The sequence below is a fragment of the Geospiza fortis genome, unplaced genomic scaffold (assembly GCF_000277835.1).
Source record: "Geospiza fortis unplaced genomic scaffold, GeoFor_1.0 scaffold188, whole genome shotgun sequence".
NCBI lineage: Eukaryota > Metazoa > Chordata > Aves > Passeriformes > Thraupidae > Geospiza > Geospiza fortis.
The window spans coordinates 2,101,653-2,125,203 of NW_005054337.1; the positions used below are offsets into that span (position 1 = coordinate 2,101,653).

The 23,551-nt window shown below is 39.6% G+C and overlaps 1 protein-coding gene across 1 annotated transcript in view; it reads right to left on the reverse strand.

Moving 5' to 3' along the window:
- Positions 1–23,551, reverse strand: part of RTEL1 (regulator of telomere elongation helicase 1) — a 44,666-nt gene that overhangs the window by 18,863 nt on the left and 2,252 nt on the right. Inside the window, exons 3-25 of the mRNA XM_031058036.1 lie at positions 23,324–23,522; positions 22,848–22,941; positions 21,843–21,924; positions 21,195–21,255; positions 20,885–20,960; positions 20,633–20,717; positions 19,442–19,507; positions 17,842–17,995; positions 17,465–17,503; positions 16,742–16,820; positions 15,978–16,075; positions 15,386–15,441; positions 12,687–12,764; positions 11,757–11,838; positions 8,425–8,557; positions 7,989–8,102; positions 6,589–6,629; positions 5,742–5,827; positions 4,856–4,933; positions 4,091–4,168; positions 2,762–2,905; positions 1,895–2,010; positions 264–387 (exon numbers count right to left, since the gene is read on the reverse strand). Of these exons, the coding sequence (XP_030913896.1) occupies positions 264–387; positions 1,895–2,010; positions 2,762–2,905; positions 4,091–4,168; positions 4,856–4,933; positions 5,742–5,827; positions 6,589–6,629; positions 7,989–8,102; positions 8,425–8,557; positions 11,757–11,838; positions 12,687–12,764; positions 15,386–15,441; positions 15,978–16,075; positions 16,742–16,820; positions 17,465–17,503; positions 17,842–17,995; positions 19,442–19,507; positions 20,633–20,717; positions 20,885–20,960; positions 21,195–21,255; positions 21,843–21,924; positions 22,848–22,941; positions 23,324–23,522 (2,163 nt within the window). The remainder of the gene's footprint in view (positions 1–263; positions 388–1,894; positions 2,011–2,761; positions 2,906–4,090; positions 4,169–4,855; positions 4,934–5,741; positions 5,828–6,588; positions 6,630–7,988; positions 8,103–8,424; positions 8,558–11,756; positions 11,839–12,686; positions 12,765–15,385; positions 15,442–15,977; positions 16,076–16,741; positions 16,821–17,464; positions 17,504–17,841; positions 17,996–19,441; positions 19,508–20,632; positions 20,718–20,884; positions 20,961–21,194; positions 21,256–21,842; positions 21,925–22,847; positions 22,942–23,323; positions 23,523–23,551) is intronic.

Sequence of the window (23,551 nt, forward strand, 5' to 3'; positions counted from 1 at the left end):
AACATCCTGTCCCAGATCACTCATGGAGAAAGATGAGGCATACCTCCTTCCAGTAAATCTTCCAGTGCTTAGAAGTGACAAGTGACTCCATACTGGGGACGGTTGTGAGGAGCAGAGAGCTGGACTCAGTGATCCTTAAACATCCCTTCCAATTTGAGATCAGCTGTGATTCTCTCACATCTCCCACCTAGCATAGCATTCCCAGTTTCCAACACTATTCAGGAAAGTTGTTAATTTTATGGGTTTTTTTAAAAGACACTTACAGTTTCTTGAGCAACACGGAAGAAGAGGGAGACACTTCTGACCGCGTGCCCAAAGTTGTCATAAACGTTCACGTAGGGACGGACCCACGAGGGCAGTTTGCCCCTGACATCACAAGTTGTGAACCTGGGCAGGATGGGAAAACCTGAGAATTATTTGCCAGGTTGGGCTAAATTAACTAAAAGAACCCTAGATCACTGTCTGTCTTAGGCTGCAATGCAAGATGAGGCCGGGGGTATGTATTCTACTGCCATCTGTTAGAATTAGGTGGGGCAGTTATCTTGTTAAAGCCAGGTGGGGCAGTTTTCTTTTATCTCTTCCACCCATTCTACCTCCAGGGAGATACCTTCTGTTAATGGACCATTGAGTCTCACTGCATGGCTGATAAAATTCCATCATCCCATTGGGAGATGCTCTGCCCAGGGGGAGGAGCCAAGCATTCCTACCTGGATATAATCTGAGATTTGGAACACCACTGGCAATCTTTTCCCACTGGATTCCCAGAGGAAAACCAGGCTCATTTGCACCACCCCTGGACCTTCAGAGGAAAACTCTACCCTTCTACAGGGTCAGTGCTCCAACAGAACCACATCTGTCACTGCAGGAGGGCTGCAGCCATCATTTAATGGGACTGCTGCCACCATGCTGACCCACAGGGTGCCAGGTTGTATTCTGACTCTGTCAGTGTTGTTTTGTGTTACTGCATTTTTATTTTCCTAATAAAGAACTGTTTTTTCTACTCCCATATCTTTGCCTGAGAGCCCCTTAATTTCCAAATTATGACTTGGAGGGAGGGGGTTCACATTTTCCATTTCAAGGGAGGCTCCTGCCTTCCTTAGCAGACACCTGTCTGTTCAAACCAAGACACTACCCAAAAGGACAAGAGTGGAGCAGCAACACAAATAAAGACATAATAGGGCAGTAAATATAATGGGGTGATGCCTTCACTCAGGAGAAAGTAGATGGAATCAGCAAAGCCCTATCGATTAAACTCCTGTTGCCTATAATATACATATTATACTAATTAGCATTACAAAAATGGATATTAATGCAGTATAATGTTAATATAGGACATGACTAGAAATAGTATTGTTTCAATAACGTAATCAGTCCTCATTTCCATTCTTCTTCTCTCAAAACACTGCAGTGCTGATGAATGCCATCTCAAATGAAAGATGGAGAAAATGCAAGACCATAAGTTGTTGTCACATAATTTCCCATGGTATTACAAACATGAATTCCAAAAATTGGTTTATTTTCCATTAAAACCATTAATCTCCTTCTGCAGCTCCAAGACTACATGGATGGGGAGCAGAAGATAACAATCCAGTTAGTTTCCTGAAGTAGTGCAATATTATATAACCTGTTATATAAATTAATTTCATTATTATGAACAGTAGCCTTTTCCAAAGAGCAACATCAGCACATTTATATTCAAAATACCAGCACCTATGTTGGGATATAAAGCCTTTGATGTTATTGATGCCCCAAACCAAGAAGTGCTCAAGGCCAGGTTGGACAGGGCTTGGGGTGGTGGAAGGTGTCTCTGCCCTTGGCAGGGGGGTGGAATGAGATGAGCTTTAAGGTTCCTTCCAACCCCAAATATTCTGGGATGCAGTGAGCCAGGGTTTACCTGTGGTCACACAGGAAGATGGCCCCGTAATCCTGGCGGTGCCTGATGACCCGGCCAATGGCCTGGTTGACAGCCCGGGACGCTTGCTGACTGTACCACTCACGCCCAGACAGATACTGCAAGAGGTAGGAGGAAGAATCAACATTATTTACCAGGTAAAATGTATTTTCTGTGCTGTACAGTCGTTATTTTTTTCCTAAAGAAATAAAAAGTGAAGCACAGGTGTTGGATAATATCAGCCAGATGTACTGACAAAATCTCAAAGAGCTGAGGAAAACCAAAGACAGGTGCACTCAAAAGTCCCACCTGATTTCCAAAGCACAGAAAATTCAAGCAGCAATGTCCAGCTGGAGAGACTATTTCCTATGGGCACTCAGAGCACTGGCAGTACAACATACTCTCCATATTCTTTAAGACTGTAGATCAGACTAAATTGTAACATCATTCATTCTTGTGCCTGAAGCAATAGAACACCAAACCCAAACACCCCAACACACACCATCACACTTCCAAAACAATCATTCCCAAAACAGCCAGCACAGGCCATTCGTCCTGCCCACGCTCCCTCTGGATGAAAAACATCCCTCAGAATGAGAGATGGATAACACACATACAAATATTTTGTAAACTTTAATTACAACCTTTATTGTGGCCTATATTTAAGATTGTGCCATTATATGGAACCCTCAACACTATCAAAAAAAGGTGGCTGGATTTGTGACAAATTCCCAAGGCTGTTTGAATTTTTGATATTCATGGTCCCACGAGGCTGAGAGGATAACAAAACCCAAAACACACTGAGATAAGAGGGAGAACCAATGACAAGAATGTGCAAACAGCCAACAGTGAGAAGCTGCCCAGCCTTACCTGTCCACCTGCACCACTTTTCCTCATCTCATCCAGGAATTGCATCTTTAAAACCACTCTGGGCTCCATACGAGGGGGAAATGGAAGCCCAGTAATGATGACTCCTCGTCCATTTATGTCTGCAAAGTCCAAGCCTTCACTGGCCTGCAGGGACAGAGTTTTCCATTCTCAATGGAGTTTGCAGTGACATTTCAGAGCAATTCAGCAGTTGTTGGCCCTTTTTCTCCATTCAATTAACTCCCTGGTCAAGTGTAGTTTATAAATAGTGTCAATGAATAATTTCAACTAGATTTTTTTTTCTTTTATTACCAGGAGTGTAAACTTGGCTTTTTCCTCTGCCAAAGCACAGCTCAGCCAACCCTGTTAATAGCTGTCCTGTTCCTGGATAAGATCAGCTGTATTGAGAACATGTCAACACCTTTGTTTAAATGTTCCACACCCTGGGTTGTTGACAAGACATAACAACATAGCAAATCTTCTCTGACAGTAAAAATTAACAGAATCACTTCAAAGCAATAACAGAGAGCCATCAGGTTCACCAGACCATAGTACCATGCCCAGCAGCTGTGCTGTTGACATTCCATCAAGTATCTGTCACTCATGTGCCCTGTACATGCTCACTGTGCTGGCAAATCACTTTGTGAGATGGATAAAGCTGAACAGATTGAAAAAAAAATCAAGGAAAAAAAAAGCTGTTATGTTTTTCAGCTGAATCAATTATCCAAATCTCAGCAACAATACTTGAGAGAGCCACGTCTTTCCTTCACTCCAACAGCCTCTTTGGAGACTGGGACCAAAGCTGCATAAGAAGTTGTATCTTCTCCTGGTATACAGTAAACAGTAGCAAAAAGGCTCTAAGAGTAATTTCACCAATATTTCCACTGATAAACATAAGTCAATTTACCAGCACTGGAAGATGCAAAGGAAAGGCCATCAAATGCATCCACAGAACAGGAAGTTAATAAAGCAAGTGTTTTAAGACTAAGCATTATGTTTAGTTTGCAGCAGTGTTGTTTTAACTTGTTTCATTACAGTTCTCCAGAACAGCTCTTCTCATCTAGTGGGTTATGTTTTCAGTGAGTAGACAACATGAAATGCAAGTATGATGCTCATCCACTTCAGAGAAATCAAAATGTGTCCCTCCAATAAAAACAGGAGTGAATCATACAGAAATGTGACCTAATTGTGAAAAAGCTTCAGAGCACTTATTTTTTCCCCGCATAAAATTACAGTCAAATAATAAGAAATGTATTTAAATCCAAAATGAAGGTTTTTTCCTATCAATTATATAATATGATCTCAGATGAAACAAATTCTCAGTTACATTACCTTGCCCCGACACACTGCCAAAAAAGCAGCTCCATTGGACTTAGGACAGGCGACTTTATCATAGTAGGCATCAATAACCTAAAATATAAACAAGTTTAAGAGGAAGAATGGTATTATCCTGTACTAAGATCTTTGTACACTAAGATCTAAACTGTGATTAATTTGGCTTAGTATAACTGTCTTTACTTTTAACTAATTGCAAGTGTGAGAAGCCATTTTCTCAGTAAAATCCTCATATCACCGTGAAATCCAGAACACATCTGGGTAAGCAAAAAAAAATCAGAAACTTCTGCTAAGATGGACCATCCTGTGTTTCTGCAGATAATTAAGTAAAATAGACAAAACAGGAAAGCAATTATAGATATTAATTATTCCAAGAAGCAAACAGAATGGCTATAAATAGGATGACAGTGTACAATTCTTAAACATCCAAAGCAGGATGAGCTGGGAGGAAAAGTCCTGCAGAACATTCACAAATGCTGACTACTGAAGTGACAGCTTTCCACCAGCTCGATTACTCAGCACTTGTCTATGTTGGCTGCTTTCCGTCACCAGATGTAAATAAAGACTGAACCCTGAATGGCCAGACAAGAGAGAAAAGGAAGGATGCACAGGAAAACTACACTTCAAAGTAGCAGTCAGAGTTTTACTTTCACCCTAGGCCAAAAACTGGGGTGTTTCACACCCAAGCACGCCTTAGAGAAGGTCATGAAACATAGAAACAATTTCTGAAAATGATAGAGGTATGTAATGCAAATGATCAACCTCTGAAAAGCTTCCTTTGTTCCTGGGTTCCACAAACATGGGCTTCACTTCTTCTATTCTTTTGGCAAAATCATGCTCCTGTTGGAAAGAGAAGGAGCAGGTCAGAAATGCCAAGTGAGCTCACACCACAGAACACAAATGCTCAGAAATGGTCACTACACTTCTCCACCACAGCCTGCTCCTCTCCTGCCAAACACAGAAAGAGATGGAAGGAGAAACATGCAACCCCCTGAGAGCACTAACAGTGATTCCTTGCAGTTGGTGCACCTCAGGCAGGTAGGAGAGTTGCAGCACTCACCTCCCAGTCCCACTCCACAGCATGAAACCTCTGCCCCTGCCTTTTCAAGCAGCATTTAAACCAGAACTCTTCTAGCAAATCTCACCAGGGACATTCAACTCATGAGCACAGAAGTACCAGAAGTTACAGCTGCAATGGTTACAAATTAAAGGAGAAATGCTCATACTGGGATTCTTTTCCTCCCAAGTATTGAAACACAGAGACGAATTCTAATTCAGAAGTTTAATAAAGAAAAGTCTGGTGAACTAAATAAAATGTGACATCAGATAGAATAATACATTAAGATTTTTTTGGGTTTGGTTTCTACAGCACTGCACTTCAGTATATTGTGATCAAAATAAAAGAAGCCTTACCTGAGATTTTACCTTCCAGATTTTATAATTTACTTATTAACAAAGAATTTTTCATAGCATCCCAGAACATTTTGGGTTGAAAGGGACCTTAATAATAATTTAGTTCCAACTCCCTGCCACGAGCAGCAACCACTTCCACTAGAAAGTTTTTAATTAGCATAGTTAAATGGAACAACTACAAGCTGCATGATGCAAGTAACCAAACCACCTAACAAAGACAGAGCAATGAACATACTCTCCAATATTCCAGGCTCTTATCCATAACAGGGTAGGATGGGAAGAACACCAACAGCCCATGTGGCACAACTCGCACAAGGTTGCCTGCAGGGAGAGAAGACAAGTGTGCAGCTGAGGGCATTTTCATCCTGGGATGGATAACATGGATAACAGTGTGGCCTCCTTCTAAAATACTTTCTACTTTCTTGACATGAATGATTGTGTATTAGAAGTTGTTCAATTGCTTAAAATAATTTGATAATCTTGTCAAGGTGTAAGTTTTAACACAGAAGCCAAATTAGCTTTCATTTCTCCTCCACATCCTTCAAGCATTTCTAGATTTAACAGATTCTTTTCAATCACATTAGCCAAGCTACACAGATGATCTTTTATTCTGTCCTCATGTGTAATGACTTTGTAATTCTAGTATAAAACATCACCAAAACAATAAATGCTGTCTTCAGGCAGGCTTGACACAGTTTAAAATATCACAAAAAATTGCACTGATTTCCTGTGATTCTCAATTGCTCTGCTTTTCCTTGGCTGTATCATCTCTGGCTATTGATTTCCTAGTTTGAGCCACTTTCCGACTGTGTTTAGGAATCACATTTTTGACCCAAACACAAACTCCTGACAATAGAAATGAAGTCCAGACTTGGAAATATGAAGCCAGGGACTCAATTTTGTGTGCTACTGCAGCAGCCAGTTGCCTTGAGCAAGTAGAAACACAGAAAAACTGGCAGCAGCAAGCTATGCACTGCAATCCTTTACCTTTTTCTTACTGCATCTTCTTTAGCATTGCCCTTTCTAAATTTCCAAATATCCTGGGCATGAACCCATTTCTGAAATCCACACACTTCACTTACCAATTGTTTTCCCCAGAGAAGATAAATAATCCTCTGAAAACCTACAAAGAAGAAAAATCAAATAACACCATTGCATTTCCTTTTCTATGTTTTCCATCCACACTGACTTCCTTTGACATTCATCTAAAATAACATTTCCAGACTCCCAGTTGCTCTTCCTTCTGTGGCAAGCACCAACACCAAGGGCAAGAATTAATAATACCTTGACTACATTTTATTAATACTATGAGATATTCTTATTGATAGCTCTGAAGATGATCTAAGCTTCAATATTTCAAAATGCACAGGTAGAAATGTGCAGCCATGTGAGTAGCAACACACATGAGAGTTCTGCCAGGAAGTCTGCCAAGCCTGACTAACATTACAATTAGGGGTGGTGTTGCTGCAGGGTTAGTTTGGTTACTGTGGTTATTATTTAATAAATCACTCTGTCTCTGACGGAAGAACTCCTGCTCTCCAGTGAGCTATATTTATGTTCTTCCACACCTGACTGAAAACTCCCGTGGTCTCTCATGCCTTTATGCTCCCTTTTTTTTAGTGCCCTGTAGTTTTGTGTACTGTTTTCCCAGAAAATTTATATATGCAGGGAAAAACCCTAACATATATACTTTTATAGGACATACAAAAACCAGTATCAACACAGAGATGTTGTCAAAGCAGAGTGAACACAGTGAACCTTTCCTTCAAAAAATCCCCATGTTCTAAAGCCCTGGAGGAGTGGAATCCCCAACCCTCCTTCTTTAAAAGACAGCATCTTCAACAGAAATACACTGAAACAGCACACTAAAACTTCTGTAAATGAGAAATGTAGCCTGAGGGCTTTCCAGATTATGACTTCTCTGTAAAAATCCATTAGAATTGCTGAGTCCCTTTCCAGTTCTATGGAACATTTGGCCTCTGCTGGCAGCAGAAGCACTGTCAACTCTGAACAGCAGATAGAAAGAGACAAAGTCATGGAAGACCAAATGAGCAAGAAAAATGATGATGAAAAGCTTGACAATATTTGGACATGTTTTCCTTAAGAAGGCAACCCAGAGGTGAAAGAGAGACTGGGCATGGTGACAAGCTTTAAATATAAAAATAGTTATTGCAAAGGCCAGTCATGTTTCAAGTCAATTAAGCCTTCAGCAAAAAAAAACTGGATAGGGTTCAGTGCAGCTCCTGGGGGATGGTTGTGGGTGCAGTTCCAGCTGAGGCTGGTCAGGGCCATCAAGGACTGTCAGTGACTTGGTACCTGATCCCTTCCAGACCTTCAATAGGAGTGGTTAAAGGGTGTTGTTATTCAGCATTTATCTAAGAAAACCACTAGAGATCCCTTGCTTAACTAGCACACTCCTGTTAACAGAACCCAATCTTGGAATCCAACATTTAAAGCGGGATTCCACATGGGAGTTCATTACCTTCTTTCATAGGTGGAAGTAAGCACAGTTCCATCAGGTCCCTTTGGAATGATCCCGACCCAGAGCTGGTGTTTATCAATTACATGAGGATTCTCCAGGCAAATAGGAAAAGGGCTGGAGAAAAAAAGAAGATCCCAGTCATACACATTATATGATTCCCTACCAGTTCCAGAACCACAGAATTATAGAATGGTTTGGTTGGAAGAAACCTTAAAGCTCATCTCATTTCACCCCCTGCCATGGGCAGGGAGACCTTCCATTATCCCAGGCTGCTCCAAGCCCCATCCAGCTTGACCTTGGACACTTCCAGGGATGGGACAGCCACAGCTTCTCTGGGCAAACAGAGGACTTTAAAATCCTGAGATAAAACCTAAATCCACGAGAGCAGACTGTGCATCTTTCAGGAATGGCAGTGTTCCCACATCCAGGTACTCACATCTGCATTTCCATTGTAAATGATGAGAGGGGGGAGAGTGTCCCACTGGTGAGGATGATTGTCCTGACTCCCTGTCGAACGAGCTCGTGCATGCTGTACCCAGGGCTGAAACACCAATAGCTTAAAGTCTTCCCTGCATTAAATAAAGATAAAACACTAAGAAATCAAAGTGGAAAAACTAGACTATGACCAGTATATTGCACCTGAACTTCTGAGAGTAAACCAGACAGCATCCAAACTCAAAATTCCAGATGTGTGGTATGTCCTGCTTTGGTTCTTCCCAGATTTAATGACTTTTAATGAAAATATCACTGCTTCCTCATAATCTAACAAGAAAGTATGTCCAACCTTGCACTGGCTTGAAGAAAGAACCCCTTCTCTATGAGGAATTTCCTATGCAACTATATAGGCTATAAATCTTTCACCTAAACTTCCCACTTTCCCCAGAGTCAACTCCCAAACATTTCAATTTCTGCTCAAATCTTTTGTGGGATGTGGTGACATATACATACACACACACACACACACACATGTATTTTAGTGTGTGACTCTGAAAATATGTAAGTTATCAACAGAAAGAATATTAAGAAAAATAAATCACATCAGTAATTTCCTTCATTGCTCAGCTCAAGCTTGCTGAAAACTGCATCAGCTTGTCAGAGACACAGGCACAAGGGAATAAAAACAATAGCCATGTCAAGAACAAGAGCAGCCAAATGAAACATCATCTTTAGTTTCTGTTTCTGCTTTTCATGATTAGTTTCAGTAATAAAAATAAATACCTCTCACCTAAGTACCATGGCCATTTCTTTGAATTTTACACAAGTCAATCAAAGCCTTCATTGCCAAAAGAAAAAGCTGGTGTTTTCAGGAAATCCCCATTAAGACTTGCCCAGTGAGTCACTTACTGCTTAGAATCACGAGTGAACATTTAACTAAAAGTTTTACCCTTCCATCTCATTTGGACAGACCCATCCAGACAATGCCCAAATTCTAGAAGACTCACACTCCAAAATTCACCAAATTCTCTATCCTTCTAACTCACACTAACAATTGGTGCAAATTAGTTTGGACAAGCCAGTGAGTATCTACAGATAAGAACAAAGTCATTCAGCCAGGAACCCAAGAAATCCCAGCACAAAACCAAATTGGGCTGATATGGGATGGCCTGGAAAAGGACACCAGCCCCTCATGTCTGCTCCTCCAGTGCTCAGCTGGAAACATTTCTGTAACCCAGCATGACAACTGCCAGGCACCAGTTCCCAGTTCCTGGACAAGTTGGGGCTGCTGTACATTTTTAGCCTGGTGTGCTGCAAGTATGCCTTTAAGCTTAACAACAATAAATCCATTTTCAAGGTCCCATTCACCAGCAGGAAGTGTTGGGTGTTAAACAAAGCTGGTCTCTTTTTCCATTCCTGGTACAAGGACAGCTAAGGCAAGGAGAAATAGCTTGCTAATAGTCTACAACACGATGGTTTAGAGCAAATGTTAAACTGCAACAGTCCAATATTGTTGACATAAACAGCATTTGTTCCCAGATGACTCAGGCAGCAATCTCATCAGCTACCCCAAGCTATGCCCCTTGTCCTCACCAACTACTTTGTAGAGAATGATGTTTGAGTGGATAATTTCCACAAAACCCTGGAAAACAGCTGTTCTTAAATGCTTGAATTATTTCTATACCATTTGCTATATCATTACAGGAAATCAGAGACTCCATCTAACATGTCTGGCCTCTGCTAGGCTTACATAAAGCACAAGTGTCAGCATACTCAGGTGTGTTACACAGGAACTTGCAAATACTGTTCTTATTTGAAAAACAAATATATCAGAATCCATCTACCGAATCACAGAATTCTCTCACTGCTTTGTATTTCTGTGTATAAATCCTCCAAACTGTGCAATTAACCTAAAAATGTTTGTATTAGCCTCTTCCTGCACCCATCTTTAACCAAATCCACTCAGAATTATTACTGCATCTTAAAACTCCAATTGAAGAATATCTCAGGAAAACAGCATTTAGAGATTACTAAACAACACTAATTTAATGGAAACATTTAAGGGGCTATTATGTGCAAACCCAGTAAATTCTTGAAAATTCATTCTTTGAAAAATGTTATTTTGCCCTTAAAAGAAGGACTTCCATGAAACAGATAATTACACACTCATGAGCACTTAACTGAGTAATTAAGTAGATAGTTATGAGACAAAGTTATTTACACAAGTCCCTGAGGAGTGTTCTGTTAAGAAGGCTTAGGTAAAGGGATCTGCATCTCCCTTCTCTAATTGAAAATGTCAACTTAAATTGAAAATTTCAACTTAATTATTAAAAAAATTAATTAAAATATCAGAAAGAATGAATGCTGCAGTCCAACAAAGCCAAGCTTGGTGCTGCTTTATAGGAGCATTAGGATAACCCTTTGATTCAGAGGCCAAGTATCTTTTCTTCTAAATATCTGGTTCTGAAGTTACCTCAGCTATACTGAGGTAATTCCAGATACTGGGATCTGCAGAGCATAAGGAACAAAAGAGGTGGGAGGAGATTGACAAGGGAGGAGATTGGAAAGTATAGCTGAAGCTGAAACTACCAAGGACTGACAACACACCCTGAAAGTTGCTCAAACTAGGAAGTTTTGCAAAGCAGGTGATCCCAGAAAAGGTAAACATGCCCCAGGGGCAAGGCATTTTCTGCCTAAGAATTCACATGATCTGGACAAGATCTCTGGTACATCACATGAAACTTCTCTACAGAGCTCCAACAAACTGTAACACCTCCACAATAAATTCAATAATTTCAACAGAGAATGGAATAGAATTTATTCTTCTACCACCTCTGACAAACATTTTTGCCATCATAACTGTAACTGAACCCCCTTCTTGCCAAAGGCAGTTACAGCCTTATTCAACACCAATTTTGTGTTTAACTCAACACAGTTGTACAGAGAAATCCAGCTGGTATGAGAACAGAACCTGTCATGAACCTCAGTAGTAACCTGAGGGTTGGAGGAGAGTTCCCCATTCTTGGCTGCTCTGAAGATTTTCTCTACACCAATACAACAATTCCATTATGGAAATTATCTTCTTTCATCAGAATCATTGCCCTAAAAGAACTCCAGCAGTGCACAAAACACCAATGGTACAAGAAATTCTTATATTGAGATGGCATGTGTCACCTCCCCTTCAGAAATAACTATAAAAGTGAAAAGCTTGTCTCCAACTCATTGCATCCACAATGGAGCTGCACTTGTTTTCCTCTATTTGAATCAGAAAGGAGCAGTTGAGGAGTTTTCAATGCAGCTTTTGCATGAACCTCCCCAAGAATAGTCCTGTACCTTGTCTTTTAGAAGATGATGAGTTCCAGAGATCTGTCCTTTGTTTCTTTTTCTGATTACCATTATCCACATGAATATGTACCTGAAGGAAAGTAACAAACATTTCTAGCAATGGCTGCAGAAATGAACTTGAACTTCATCCCTCAAAAAACCTGGCCTACATTAAGAGTAATTAATGCAATTAGTGCCACTTTTACAGTGTTATTAAGGCTATATAATTTCCTGTCTCTTTTCTATTTTGCTTCCAATATTTCATAACTAAGGAGCAAAAAAGTGCATCACCATCCAACCAGTCATTTTTGAGTCAGATGATGGGAACAGCTTTTCATGGGCTGACCCAAGCAGAGACCAAGAACCCAATTATTTGGGTATTTTCACCAGCATAAACCACACAGATTAAATGTAGAACACTATCACAGTGGAAAGATTTGCTTCATTTGGCAACAAAAATAGTATAAAGTCTAAAAGTGACATTTAGAAAAAGATCTGTTCCTAAAATTTATCATAACAACACATCCCATAAATTCCAAACTTTAAACAAATTAAAACAAGTTCAGGGAGGAGGTTCAGTGGTTCTGCTGCATTTGCTTAGCACTGGGCTAAACTAAAAATACATTACTGGAAGAACACCTTGATTCTTGTTTAATATCCAATTTCAAAATTTTCTGAAATTTCCATTTGCTGCACTTTCAAAATTCAATTTACAAATTCATTTTAAAATTGTGGTTTTCTTCAGAATCTAAATTAAATACTGCTCCTTTGGTGTTGGGTTGTGGTTTTTTTTTGTTTTTTTTTGTTGTGTTCCCTTTTTTTCCCTCCCTGTAATCAACAACATGTGCTGTACTACCCACATCCTTCCAAGTCTGAGATACACGAAGCACAGACATTAAATGCTGTGAGGAAAAACACAGCACACAAAAGCTCCCATACCTTGTAATATTTAGATATTGCCTGACGTGGCAGGAACCCTGTTGTGACTCCTTCTGGGGGATCCATGCTGAACACTGTCTGCAAAGTGGAGGGAAACAGAATCACAGAATTATTTAGGTTAGAAATGACCTCCAAGATGGTTGAGTCCAAGCTGTGACTGATCCCCACCTTGTCACCCAGCCCAGAGCACTGAGTGCCACATCCAGGTGTTCCACAAACACCTCCAGGGATGGGAACTCCACCACCCCCCTGGGCAGCCCCTTCCAATGTCTGACAACCCTTTCCATGTAGAAATTCTTCCTAATGTCCAACCTGAACCTCCCCTGACACTGCACGAGGTCATTTCTTCTTATCCTGTCCTTTGTTCCCTGGGAGCAGAGCCTGACCCCCACCTGGCTGCTCCCTCCTGTCAGGGACTTGTGAGGGTGAGAAGGTCCCCCCTGAGCCTCCTTTTCTCAAGGCTGAGCCTCCCCAGCTCCCTCAGCCTCTCCTGGTGCTCCAGCCCCTTCCCCAGCTCTGTTCCCTTCCCTGGACATGCTCCAGCCCCTCACTGTCCTTCTTGTCATGAGGGGCTCAGAACTGGACACAGGACTCGAGGTGAAGCCTCACCATTGCCCAGACCAGAGGGACAATGACCTCCCTGGTCCTGCTGGCCACTTTATTTTTGATACATACATACACATATATCCTTTTGGTAAAATCCCTAACGTGTCTTTGCACTGAGAAGTGTTTCCACAAAAGTCACTGCTGCAATAATTCTTTCAAAAGTCACTGCTGCTTAAATTTCTTTCCTTACTCCTGTTATCAAATAAGACAGAGAATCTTGAATAAATGTGGTTCTTCCAGGCAATTTCTGCTCCCCACATGGTGCTCTCACTGTTCCAAAAACTTCAAGTCACTATCTAAACAAACTACATAAATGACAATGTTATTATTCACACTGTTCATGACTCTGACTGTGGATTAAAAAACACTCTAAGGAGATCAGTCACAAGCAAGCACAGAAGAGCTTTTTGAGTTCCTTCAGTTTAAAATTTCATCTGTGGTCCCCCTGCTAATAACACTCTGCTTAGAAAAATAATAAAGTTGTAATCATATCTAATTGTCCATATATTAAATTAAAAGCTTCTGAGTTATGCTTTTCCCCCTTTCCTGCATGTGACATCTCATGACTACAGATGATGCTCTTTCAAACATAAAGCATCCCAGTGCAACTTCAGTGAAAACAGCTGTGGTTCTCAAATATTTACAACTCTGTTAATTTTTCTAAACAAAATTTCTCCAGACATTGATAGGAATTACCAAAGCTCATAAAAGTATCAGCTAGTTACAAGATGTTCCCTAGCAATTAAAAAAAAAAAGCACAATTCCTGGAAATATTTACTCCTGAAAAACAGCCAAAGATATGGCGCACAAAAGGCATTTTGGTAAGTGTTCTTTGAAAAGGAAGAAAAACAATTACTATTAATTAAAACAAGCTGGTGATAAATTAAGACTCAAGGCTCTGCAAGAACCAAACTCTGTCCATGTCCCTCCTATCTCAAGATGGCAAACTGTCCCCTGGCAGATCCTTTGCAAGCAGTGTCCACGTGCATGTGCGCAACAGCAGAAAAGGGATCTGAGCTTTCTCCTCCAAAGTCAAATCTCTTTTTTATCTATCCACAGCCCAAAAGAGCACACACAGATGATTATTCCCAGTCCTCTGGGATCAGGGGACCTGGTTTCTACTTCTGAATTTTCTCATCTCTCAGCTTTGAAACCTTGAGAAACCAATTTAAATTAGGCTCACCTGGCCTTCCCTCAGAACAGCAACTTCTCCCAGTACAAACCAATTGGTACCAGTGTACATAAATCACTACTACTGTACTGGAACACACATGAAGGTTTTGTTTAACCACAGCTAGAAAAAAGGAATCCTGTGTATGTCACTATGAATGCAGCCCCACAAACACTCATGCATTCAGAGTTCAGTGCTGCAAACCTGCCAGGACCATTCAAAACACACCCAGGTAACTTGTCTTTATCACACAGGTCTGCAAGGTTTGAATAAAGTTTTCATTTTCAGTTTTAAACAGGGTGTTAATCTCTGGTGCCTTTTTGCACACATAGATCAGACATACCACTGTCTAATATAGAGGCTCACTGCACCTCTGAATTTTATGGGGCTTGGGATTTTCATAATCAAAGTTTTGGAAGTGTACAACAGGGAGATGACAGACAGCATTATGTGGATACCCACAAGTGTCACATTCAGTTTCTATGGAACTGAAAAGACTTTTGTTTTAGATATCTCATAAGTTAATAATTAAATGAAAAAAATACTTAAATTATCTTTAAATTATCTTTTGTTTGCTTTTTTCCTTAGCCTCTCTTGTTATTTCATAAGATGATCTCATATTCCCCAACACTGCTGCAAGCAAGTTCAATGACCCAGCTCCACCTGGTGGATGCTAAGCCCAGCCAAAATTTAAATCCAGCATATCCAAAAAAAGAGACCAGAACTATAAAAGAACAACCTGGGCAAAAATCAGATTAATCCATCCCATCAGGCAGCAGCTTTCTCCTCAAAAACTACAAACTTGCACCATTGCACAAGTGTACATCCCAACAAGAATAAAATTGATCCAATATCTTTCCACATCTTTTAAACCAACTCTTCTATCCTTCAGATATGTAGAGAAGCAGCCTTAAATATTTACCTGGATAATATCTGAGACCTTATGCAATCCAGATGTATTGACAAATATCCCAGTACCTGGAGAAAGCAACACAAGACTACACATGTAGAAGTTGAAATTTTTTCTTTACAGAAGAGCAATTTAAGAACAAGATACTGACAGACATTAGAACAAAAGCTTGTTAAATCAAGGGGGAAAAATAATTTTATATGATTCTCCACCTTCCTGTTTTTTAACTCCAGGATCAAGGAAGAACTCAAGACACTAAAAGTACCATCAGCAAAATGTCAGCAAGCTTCACATCACAATCCACGTGGTTTTGGAGAAAAATAGTGTCCATGCAAAAGTCCTCTATGTGCATGGATGGACCCATAGACTCCTGTTTTGACACAAGGTGGTTTTCAGCATCAGTTCAGCTACATGAACAGATATAAAATATGTTTCCCAGCAGAGGACCCTGCACATCTTAATAAAAAGACACAAGTCTTTAAGGTCAGATTTTAGCTTACAGAGGCTTTATCATATGATTATCTCCCTTAACTACACAAATTTCCAGTTTCTTACACTAAAGAGGAAAGTCTGAGTAAAAAAGCTAAAAAGTTCATGCACTTACGGCCTGAAAGAAACTGTAAAATCTGCTCCAGTGACTCCAAGAGGGAGGATTTGGTCTGCAGTGTTATTTGGGCTTCTGCAAACAGATCAAAGATGTAGCTGCAATTTATAAAGAAAAAGCAGAATTGGGAAATACTGAATTGTAAACAATTGTAAAGAATCAAATAGGCACAAATAATGTTACTCTTTCAGAAGAACAATTTCACCATCATGTAGCAAAACATGTTTCCGTCTCCATGAGAATGAAAAACTTCCAAGAATAAAATTAAGTACTTGCTTATAAAGACAGTGCACAATACTGCCATGGCAGAAAGCACACAGACCATGTCATTCCCTTTTTCCATCATTCCTCCCCAACATACAATCCATTACTAATTTAGAAGCAGATTGGCATGCAATTTCCATGGTTTTTTTTTCCATGTACAACAGGCACCAGTTTAGAAATGGACTTCGAGAGCTCAGAGGTACCTCAGACACATCACTGCAGCACTGGTACCTCTGCTTAAATCATGACACAAAATTGAAAGAAGCACAGCTTCTTCCAGCTCAGGAAACCCAAGCAGAGGATTTTCCACTCCCAAAACACTAAAAAAGGGAGTTCCTCCAAAAATAATGATTACTATAGATAGGAGATTTCAGGAAAACTAAAACCTTGACTAAATACTATTCCCAGAAACTAGAATAGAGATATAACTCCAACAGCTGCCCCAGCTCCAATTTGCTGTTCTTTTTAACATTTAAACACATTAATGAGAAGAAATTTACCTTCCCTCTTTGGTGACTCCATTACCATTTGCTGGCAGCTCCACTGCATCAATAGCACTTTCGAGCTGAAGAAGAATTTCTTTAGGAAAATTAAGAGGAAAAAGTTAGGGTGCACAGAAAGTCATGTCTGGGACACATCTAAGTCACTTTTTCAAATGTACTTTATTACAAAGGCTGTTACAAAAGACAGCAGCCCAGCTGTTCTCTCAACTCTGTAAACAAACCAAAATGATCAAAACCAATTTCCTGGATACCACCTTTAAATATTCATATTCAACTCCAAGAACTTCCATGACTTCAATTTCTAATGAAGCTGAAGTCAGCAGCTAAATGTTAAACTCTTTACAGAGAGGGAAATTTGTTCTTGGAAATCCTTTGTATACATGAGATATCTCAAGCTCTTGATGTTAACTTCAGGTTCTGACAGCAGAATTATGCAACTGATGCAATTCCAGCACACTGACAAGGTTAGAAAATGTGGGAACTTCTAACAACGCAGGAAAAGACACATTCATCTGCCAAATCTCTCTTCTTGAGAAAAAACTAACTAAACATTCCAAAAAGTTCTTGGGAAAAGCCAGATAACTTATAACTGAGACATTCATTGACGCTTAAGTTATGTATACGGCAATGCTACGTGAGCTTGATTTGTAATTGCTGACCTTTTCAAACTGCTTCAATTGTTTCAACAACAATTTTCAACACCACTAAAAATACACTTACTCTTGATCTTTGCTATATCTTCCAGTTCCATGTTCAGTCCTGTTGAAAAGAGTGAAAAGACTTCAAAGACGTTGTTTCACACCTATTTCATTCCCAGTTTCTTTATGCCTTTCCAGAAATTATGGCTATGAAGGTTAGAATTGTGTACATGGAAAGATATTTTGTGTGTTCTCCTCACTGTTCTCCTTCATAGCCCCTCATGTCACATTAGTTTGATCAAATCTTCCAGTGTCTGGCAACAATTACTAATTAACAACAATTTACTTACTAACAGGAGTGTAAGTGTCCTAGAAACTTTCCCTAGAAGTTATTTTCCAGTTCTTGGTAGTGGCACTTTATAATCCCAGAGAAACAGTGATATGCCACTGTCAACACACCTGAAGTGGCCAACTCCATGTTGAATTCAGCATTGATTTCATTCTGTTGAACCACTTTGGCTTGTTCCTCCAGGACAACATTTATTGCATCCATTGCTGAAGCCAGATCATAGGGAGTCAAGTCAAAAGAAGAGGACTCCTCACACAACTTCTCCTAAAATAGAAGGAATGGAAGAATTATCTGACCACTCTGTGTCCTGTTTGTTCAGGCAGTTTCAGACATGATGAAGTCCAGACAACCAGGCTTGGTTTTATTTTTGATCTCCAGCTCAGGTCAGAGGATATTTTATAAACACCTGAAGACTCTGACTATTCATAAACAACATTCTTTCTGAAATGTAGAACAGATTTTGCCTCTTCCACATTATCAACATTCTAGAGAGTACAGACAGTAATTGTCTGATGTTCAAGCAGGAAATTCTTTTACTTAGACATTGGTTTGTTCTTCAAAAAAGCTATTTCTCAACTTTCTATTTAAAAAGTAGTAATGGTTTAAACACTCAGGATTAGTAATGTTGACAAAACTTTCTCTGACTTAGAAAATTTCTTGTAAAGCAATATGTGATTTAATTTTCATTCACAAAAAGAATCATTTTCCCTGAGGATTGATGATAAACAATAAGGCCTAACCTACACAAATATTTGACTGTAATAGCTATGAAGAAATAAGTTATAAAGAAAATAAGTGCTGAGTGAGCTGCATGTGTAAACAATCTAATCAGAAAGAAAATAATTTTATTTCAGGATAATCCCTAAATTTCCACATATTAATCTGGAAGAGACAGCACCATCAGATATCTATTGCAAAATGAGAAGCTGTTCTGGCTAATTTCTGCATGCAGGCATCAATTAGTACTTCCAGCACACTACAAAGGGAAAAACAAATCCAAACCTCATACAACCGTGACAGGATTTCCACACATTTTTTCAACAGAAGGAGATGTTCTGAGGAAAGGAGCAAACCCTGAATGCAGCAATGCAAGGCTGTCTAGTGAAGCAGAGCAGACCCGGGTGGCTGTTTACTGAAAGGACACCAGGCACTCACACAACAAACCACAGCTGTTCAGCAGAAATCCCACTGGGAGACTGTGCCTTCGTGTGGCAGAGAAAGGGACATATTTCAAATGTTCCTTTGCATTTCATCATTTAGGAAAAGAGCTGCAGTTTCAAGCCAGCTAAAGGGAAGAACTCCTAAGGCAGCATTATTTATTTTTTTTCTTGTTTTCCTCTATGAGTGAGGACTTGGAAATATTACAAGAGTCCTGTTTGCCATCTACTGCACTTGGCAGAGCTGATGCAGCTGAGCTTCAAGAGTGGGTCTTCCATCATTTCTTACACAGTGTTTTCTTAGAAGTCTCCAAGAAAAGAAACACCTCATAAATCTGGAGATGTATCCTTTACAAAGAAACCATCACCTCATAAAAAAAATCAGCAGTGTCAAAGGACTGCTAACTCAACTACAAAAATTTAACTGTCACAGAAACCAGAAATGTTCATGATAACGAATATTAGCAACATACACATGAGTACAGATTTTACAGGCTGTTTGTTTTATTCTTTGGGTGCAGATTGAAAATGGTAACAGACCAGAACAACTCACCACATTGTGAGCTTCATCGAGTATCACCACAGTCCCCTTCAGGTCCAAGTTGTGTGATTTCCTGCTCTAAAGACAAAATCAAAAACAAGGAAATGGACAAAAAAGCCACTGAGAAATATGGATTTGATTGGCTGAGAAAGTGGATGATGAGATGCTTTTGGGTTTTCGTGTATTTTTTAGTTGGGTTAGTTTTTTCTTTTGAGAAAACAGCAAGTAATGGCTGTGGCTGCCTGCTACAGAAACCACAGAATAATTTTCTCTGGAAATGAAGGTGCTAAAAGGTATCAGGTAAGTGGTTACAGAGATTACAATCTGTAATAAAGAAAAAACCCCAGGTGTGACATATTTGGATTAATTTAACTAATTTAAGAAAGTTTACCTATTAATTTAAGTCACTTTGAGTCGTTTTTGGCAATAGAGATCTGGGAGAAGTGGGGTGCAAAGCAGAGGATTTGCCTTGTATTTACAATTTGATGCTTGTGCTTATTCAAATGGATATTCTGGACACACTCCCTCCAGTACCACATGACTTCATTTCACAATGCTTCTCTACTTATAGGGCTTAAAGGATCTCTTAAATTTATTTTTTAATTTCTTAAACTTTCAGTCTTCCTGCAGCAGTGGCGTGCAATATGGCTTTTACTATAATTCATCAATTACTCCAAGTTGCATGAAGATGTCAGCACATTTGTTTCCTCAAAAGAGTTTTCAAAGGTTTCACTTCCTATCCATAAAATACAAACAGCTTATTACAACTGTTTGTACACAAAACCAGAAATTATTTCCAAGAGATATGTCCAGTTTCTACTGAAAACTTCTTTATTCTGAAAATCACGCAACAGCTGCAGAAACAAAAACACATCAGATTGCATGCAAAAATACTGCACAGTGTGTGACTGAAGATTTGTGTCCAGGAGGTGAATATCACCTAAAAATAGCACCACATTCTGCAAAGCTAATTCTACAAATATAGAAAAATCTCAAACATTTTTTTTTAATCATGAGAAAGAATTTATAGAGAAAACCCCAAATGGCATCCTCTATGGTCCTGAACTGAACTAGGATTTGGCCAGTTTTGAATCATACATAATGCATTCACTTGCCAGGCATCACTCTTCACTGTTTATCCACTAAAAGCATAAAACCATAAAACAAACAGAAAAGCAACTGTAAAGCAAAGTTACATGTTACCTTTGAGTCTAGTAAATAGTTGTAAGGCATAAAAATAATGTCTGCTTGCTGCTTCAGACTCCGAGAGAGATAATAAGGACAAGCTCTGTTTAAAAAAAAAACAAACAGTACAGACTGTAATGCTTGCAGAAATATTAAGAGGTCATTCAACATTCATGCACTCTGATACACTAATGGATTAATAAAAGTGAACAGAGAAACTTCCATTATTTTTACAAGTTAGGGCGAGGAAGGTCAGAGGGGATCACTCACCTGTGTTTGTTTCCATTTTTAACCAAGTCTTCAATATCCATGATTGATTCAATCACTTCTTTCTCTGTACTCTTTTCTGTAAAAGATGACATTAAAATGACACCAGCTTAGGTGAAAGCATCACACAAAGATTTGTTGTTACCCTGATCAAACTCACCCACTAATATTTCATTCTTGAAAGACAGTAACAGAGAAAAACACAGCTGGATTTTGCCAACTTTTCCAAACCTCTCCACCTGCCTAGGAAATCCCTCCCTCTCCAAAAACCAGGGCTTTGCCTCCAGGGGAAGTGAAGGTGAGCCACACTCACCTTCCACATTGTTATAGAAATGACAAGCACGAGCCATCACTTTCATTCTGCACATGTAGATCTACAAAACAAAGCCTATTTCAGCCCAGAGTAGCACAGCTTGTCAGGCACTGAAAGCATGTTAAGGAGTGAAATCAGTTCTAACCCCAGCTAATGAATAAATGCTAATCACAGCTCTTCAGCTTTAGAACCACATGTCCTGCTCACCTTCCAAGTTAGGCTCTTTTTTTTGCAGCACAGAACACTCATATGCTCAGAGAAAAATGTGTTAATTTCACCATTAATACTTTTCAAAACAGTAATCTTTGATATTGTAAAAATAACAGCTAAATCAATAACTGAAGCAATGTTTTGAAATTATTATTGCTCTTGACAAACTCATAAATAGCAGATCAGAAACTACAAATTATTAACTGTCATGCTCTACACAGTGACATCTTTCTTTGGATAGAAAATGTCACCAGAGACTCAGAATTCCATTTTGCACTCACAAAACTGGAAACTAAACATTCCTAAAAACACATTTACAACTACTGTGTTTCCCTGCAGCCTCTTGTAGCTAAACAATGTCAGAGTGAAGAATGACACAGAAATGACACAAAAGCCTCCATGTTCTCCCTGAACATCCTCTCCAGGCTCTGATCTCACCTGCATGTGGTTGCTCTCCTGTCGCTTCACTTCAGGGTTGATGCAGAGCTGTTCCCTAGACCCCAGCACACAAACCTTTGGCCTGGATAACAAAACTGACATTAAAAATAAGGCAAGAGAGAACAGAGTTGTACATGCTTAGATTCAATATCTCATAAGTGAAAGATTCAGGAGAAACAGATGAGCCCAAAGCAAGGGTTAGAGCCAGGACAAGTCAATTAGTCGGTCTGTAACTGCTGTGTGTGTTACTGGACTTGGAGGCACTGCATCTCTGCTGGCAGCAGTGGGTGTTAATAAGCAGCAGCAGCTCACAGCAAGAAGTCACAAGCAGCAATTTACACCATCCACCACAAAATCTGGGTTCTGTTATGACAGCTCAGCCCAAGCAGCTGGGGCCTGTCATCCATTACAAGCTTTTCCCAGCTGGTTGTGATGTTCAGAGCAAGGTTAGGACAGAACTGGTTCACTACAAGCATTCACCATGGTTTGGGCTTTTTTGCTTATTACAAGGTTGTATCTTTCCAAGAACTACATCGACAAATGACTGTGCCTGTCCAAAGAGTTTAGCCACACACTGGCATGTGGACAGCTGAAAACTGTGACAGGCACTGGTATAACAGAACCACAAAGTTCTTAATAGATTTACATCAGCCTTAGAAGTTCAACTTGGCAATGGCTTCTCACTGCCTTAAAAAATGCCCCCAGAAAAATATAAATAGGGGAAATTTAAAAAGGTAATTTTATAAGTTAATGTGTCAAGTAAAAAACCAAAACCAGACTAAATTCAGAAAATTTTATGACTGAAGGAGAGAAGCTGTGAAGTATTAAAATAAACCAAGCCCATCAACAAAGAAAACCAGGCTCTAAACATGCACATTAAAGGAATTACATTTCTCTGGATATCATCTTTTATGCATTCATCCACAGAAGTTCAAACAATAACTACACTAGAGGGATTTCTCTTCCTTTTCTTTGAATAAGGACACTACCCTAAATCATACTCACCTGTACACTGTGTTCTTTAGCTCATTAATGACCTGTGTAAGCTGGGAGTGAGTCCTGGAGGCATAAATTATTTTTGGAATGTCAGTGTAATAAGCTGCCAAATAGAAGAGAAAAAAAAAGCAGAAAGACATTATAAGCATAGAAAGGAGAACTAGGGATATTCTTAGCCTCCTTCCCCAGCTGGTACTATGGTAACAGTTTGCCTTGTAGAGACAGCAGGAAATGCTGGCATCTAACTATTCACATACATAAAATGAGCTAAATGATTTTCTAAGAAACTAAAGAACTAAATAAGCTCCAAGAAAAATTCAAACTACATAAAACACCTTGAAAATGTATAAAATGGTGAAACTGTGCTCCATCTGCTCAACAACTTCTAAAAGCTCTGTAACTTTTATAATTGCATATTTATTATAAAAGACAAATAAAAGCACATATTGACTACCATCCCTGAGTGCAGAGGTGGTGGTACTCACTTGGGACATCTCCATCTGTGGCAGCAGTGCCCCAGGAGGACACAGGTCTGTCAGGGAAGAGCTCCACCCCATTCATGCGCTGCGCGATTTTCCGGGCTGAGATGGTGTCCTTGAAGTGTTCCCTCCAGGCCAGGGTGGAACACAGCAGGCACAGGGTCTTCCCTGTGCCTGTGGGGCTCTCCAAAATGCCATTTACCTGCTCTGGTGGAGAGAAATAAGAGAGGGATT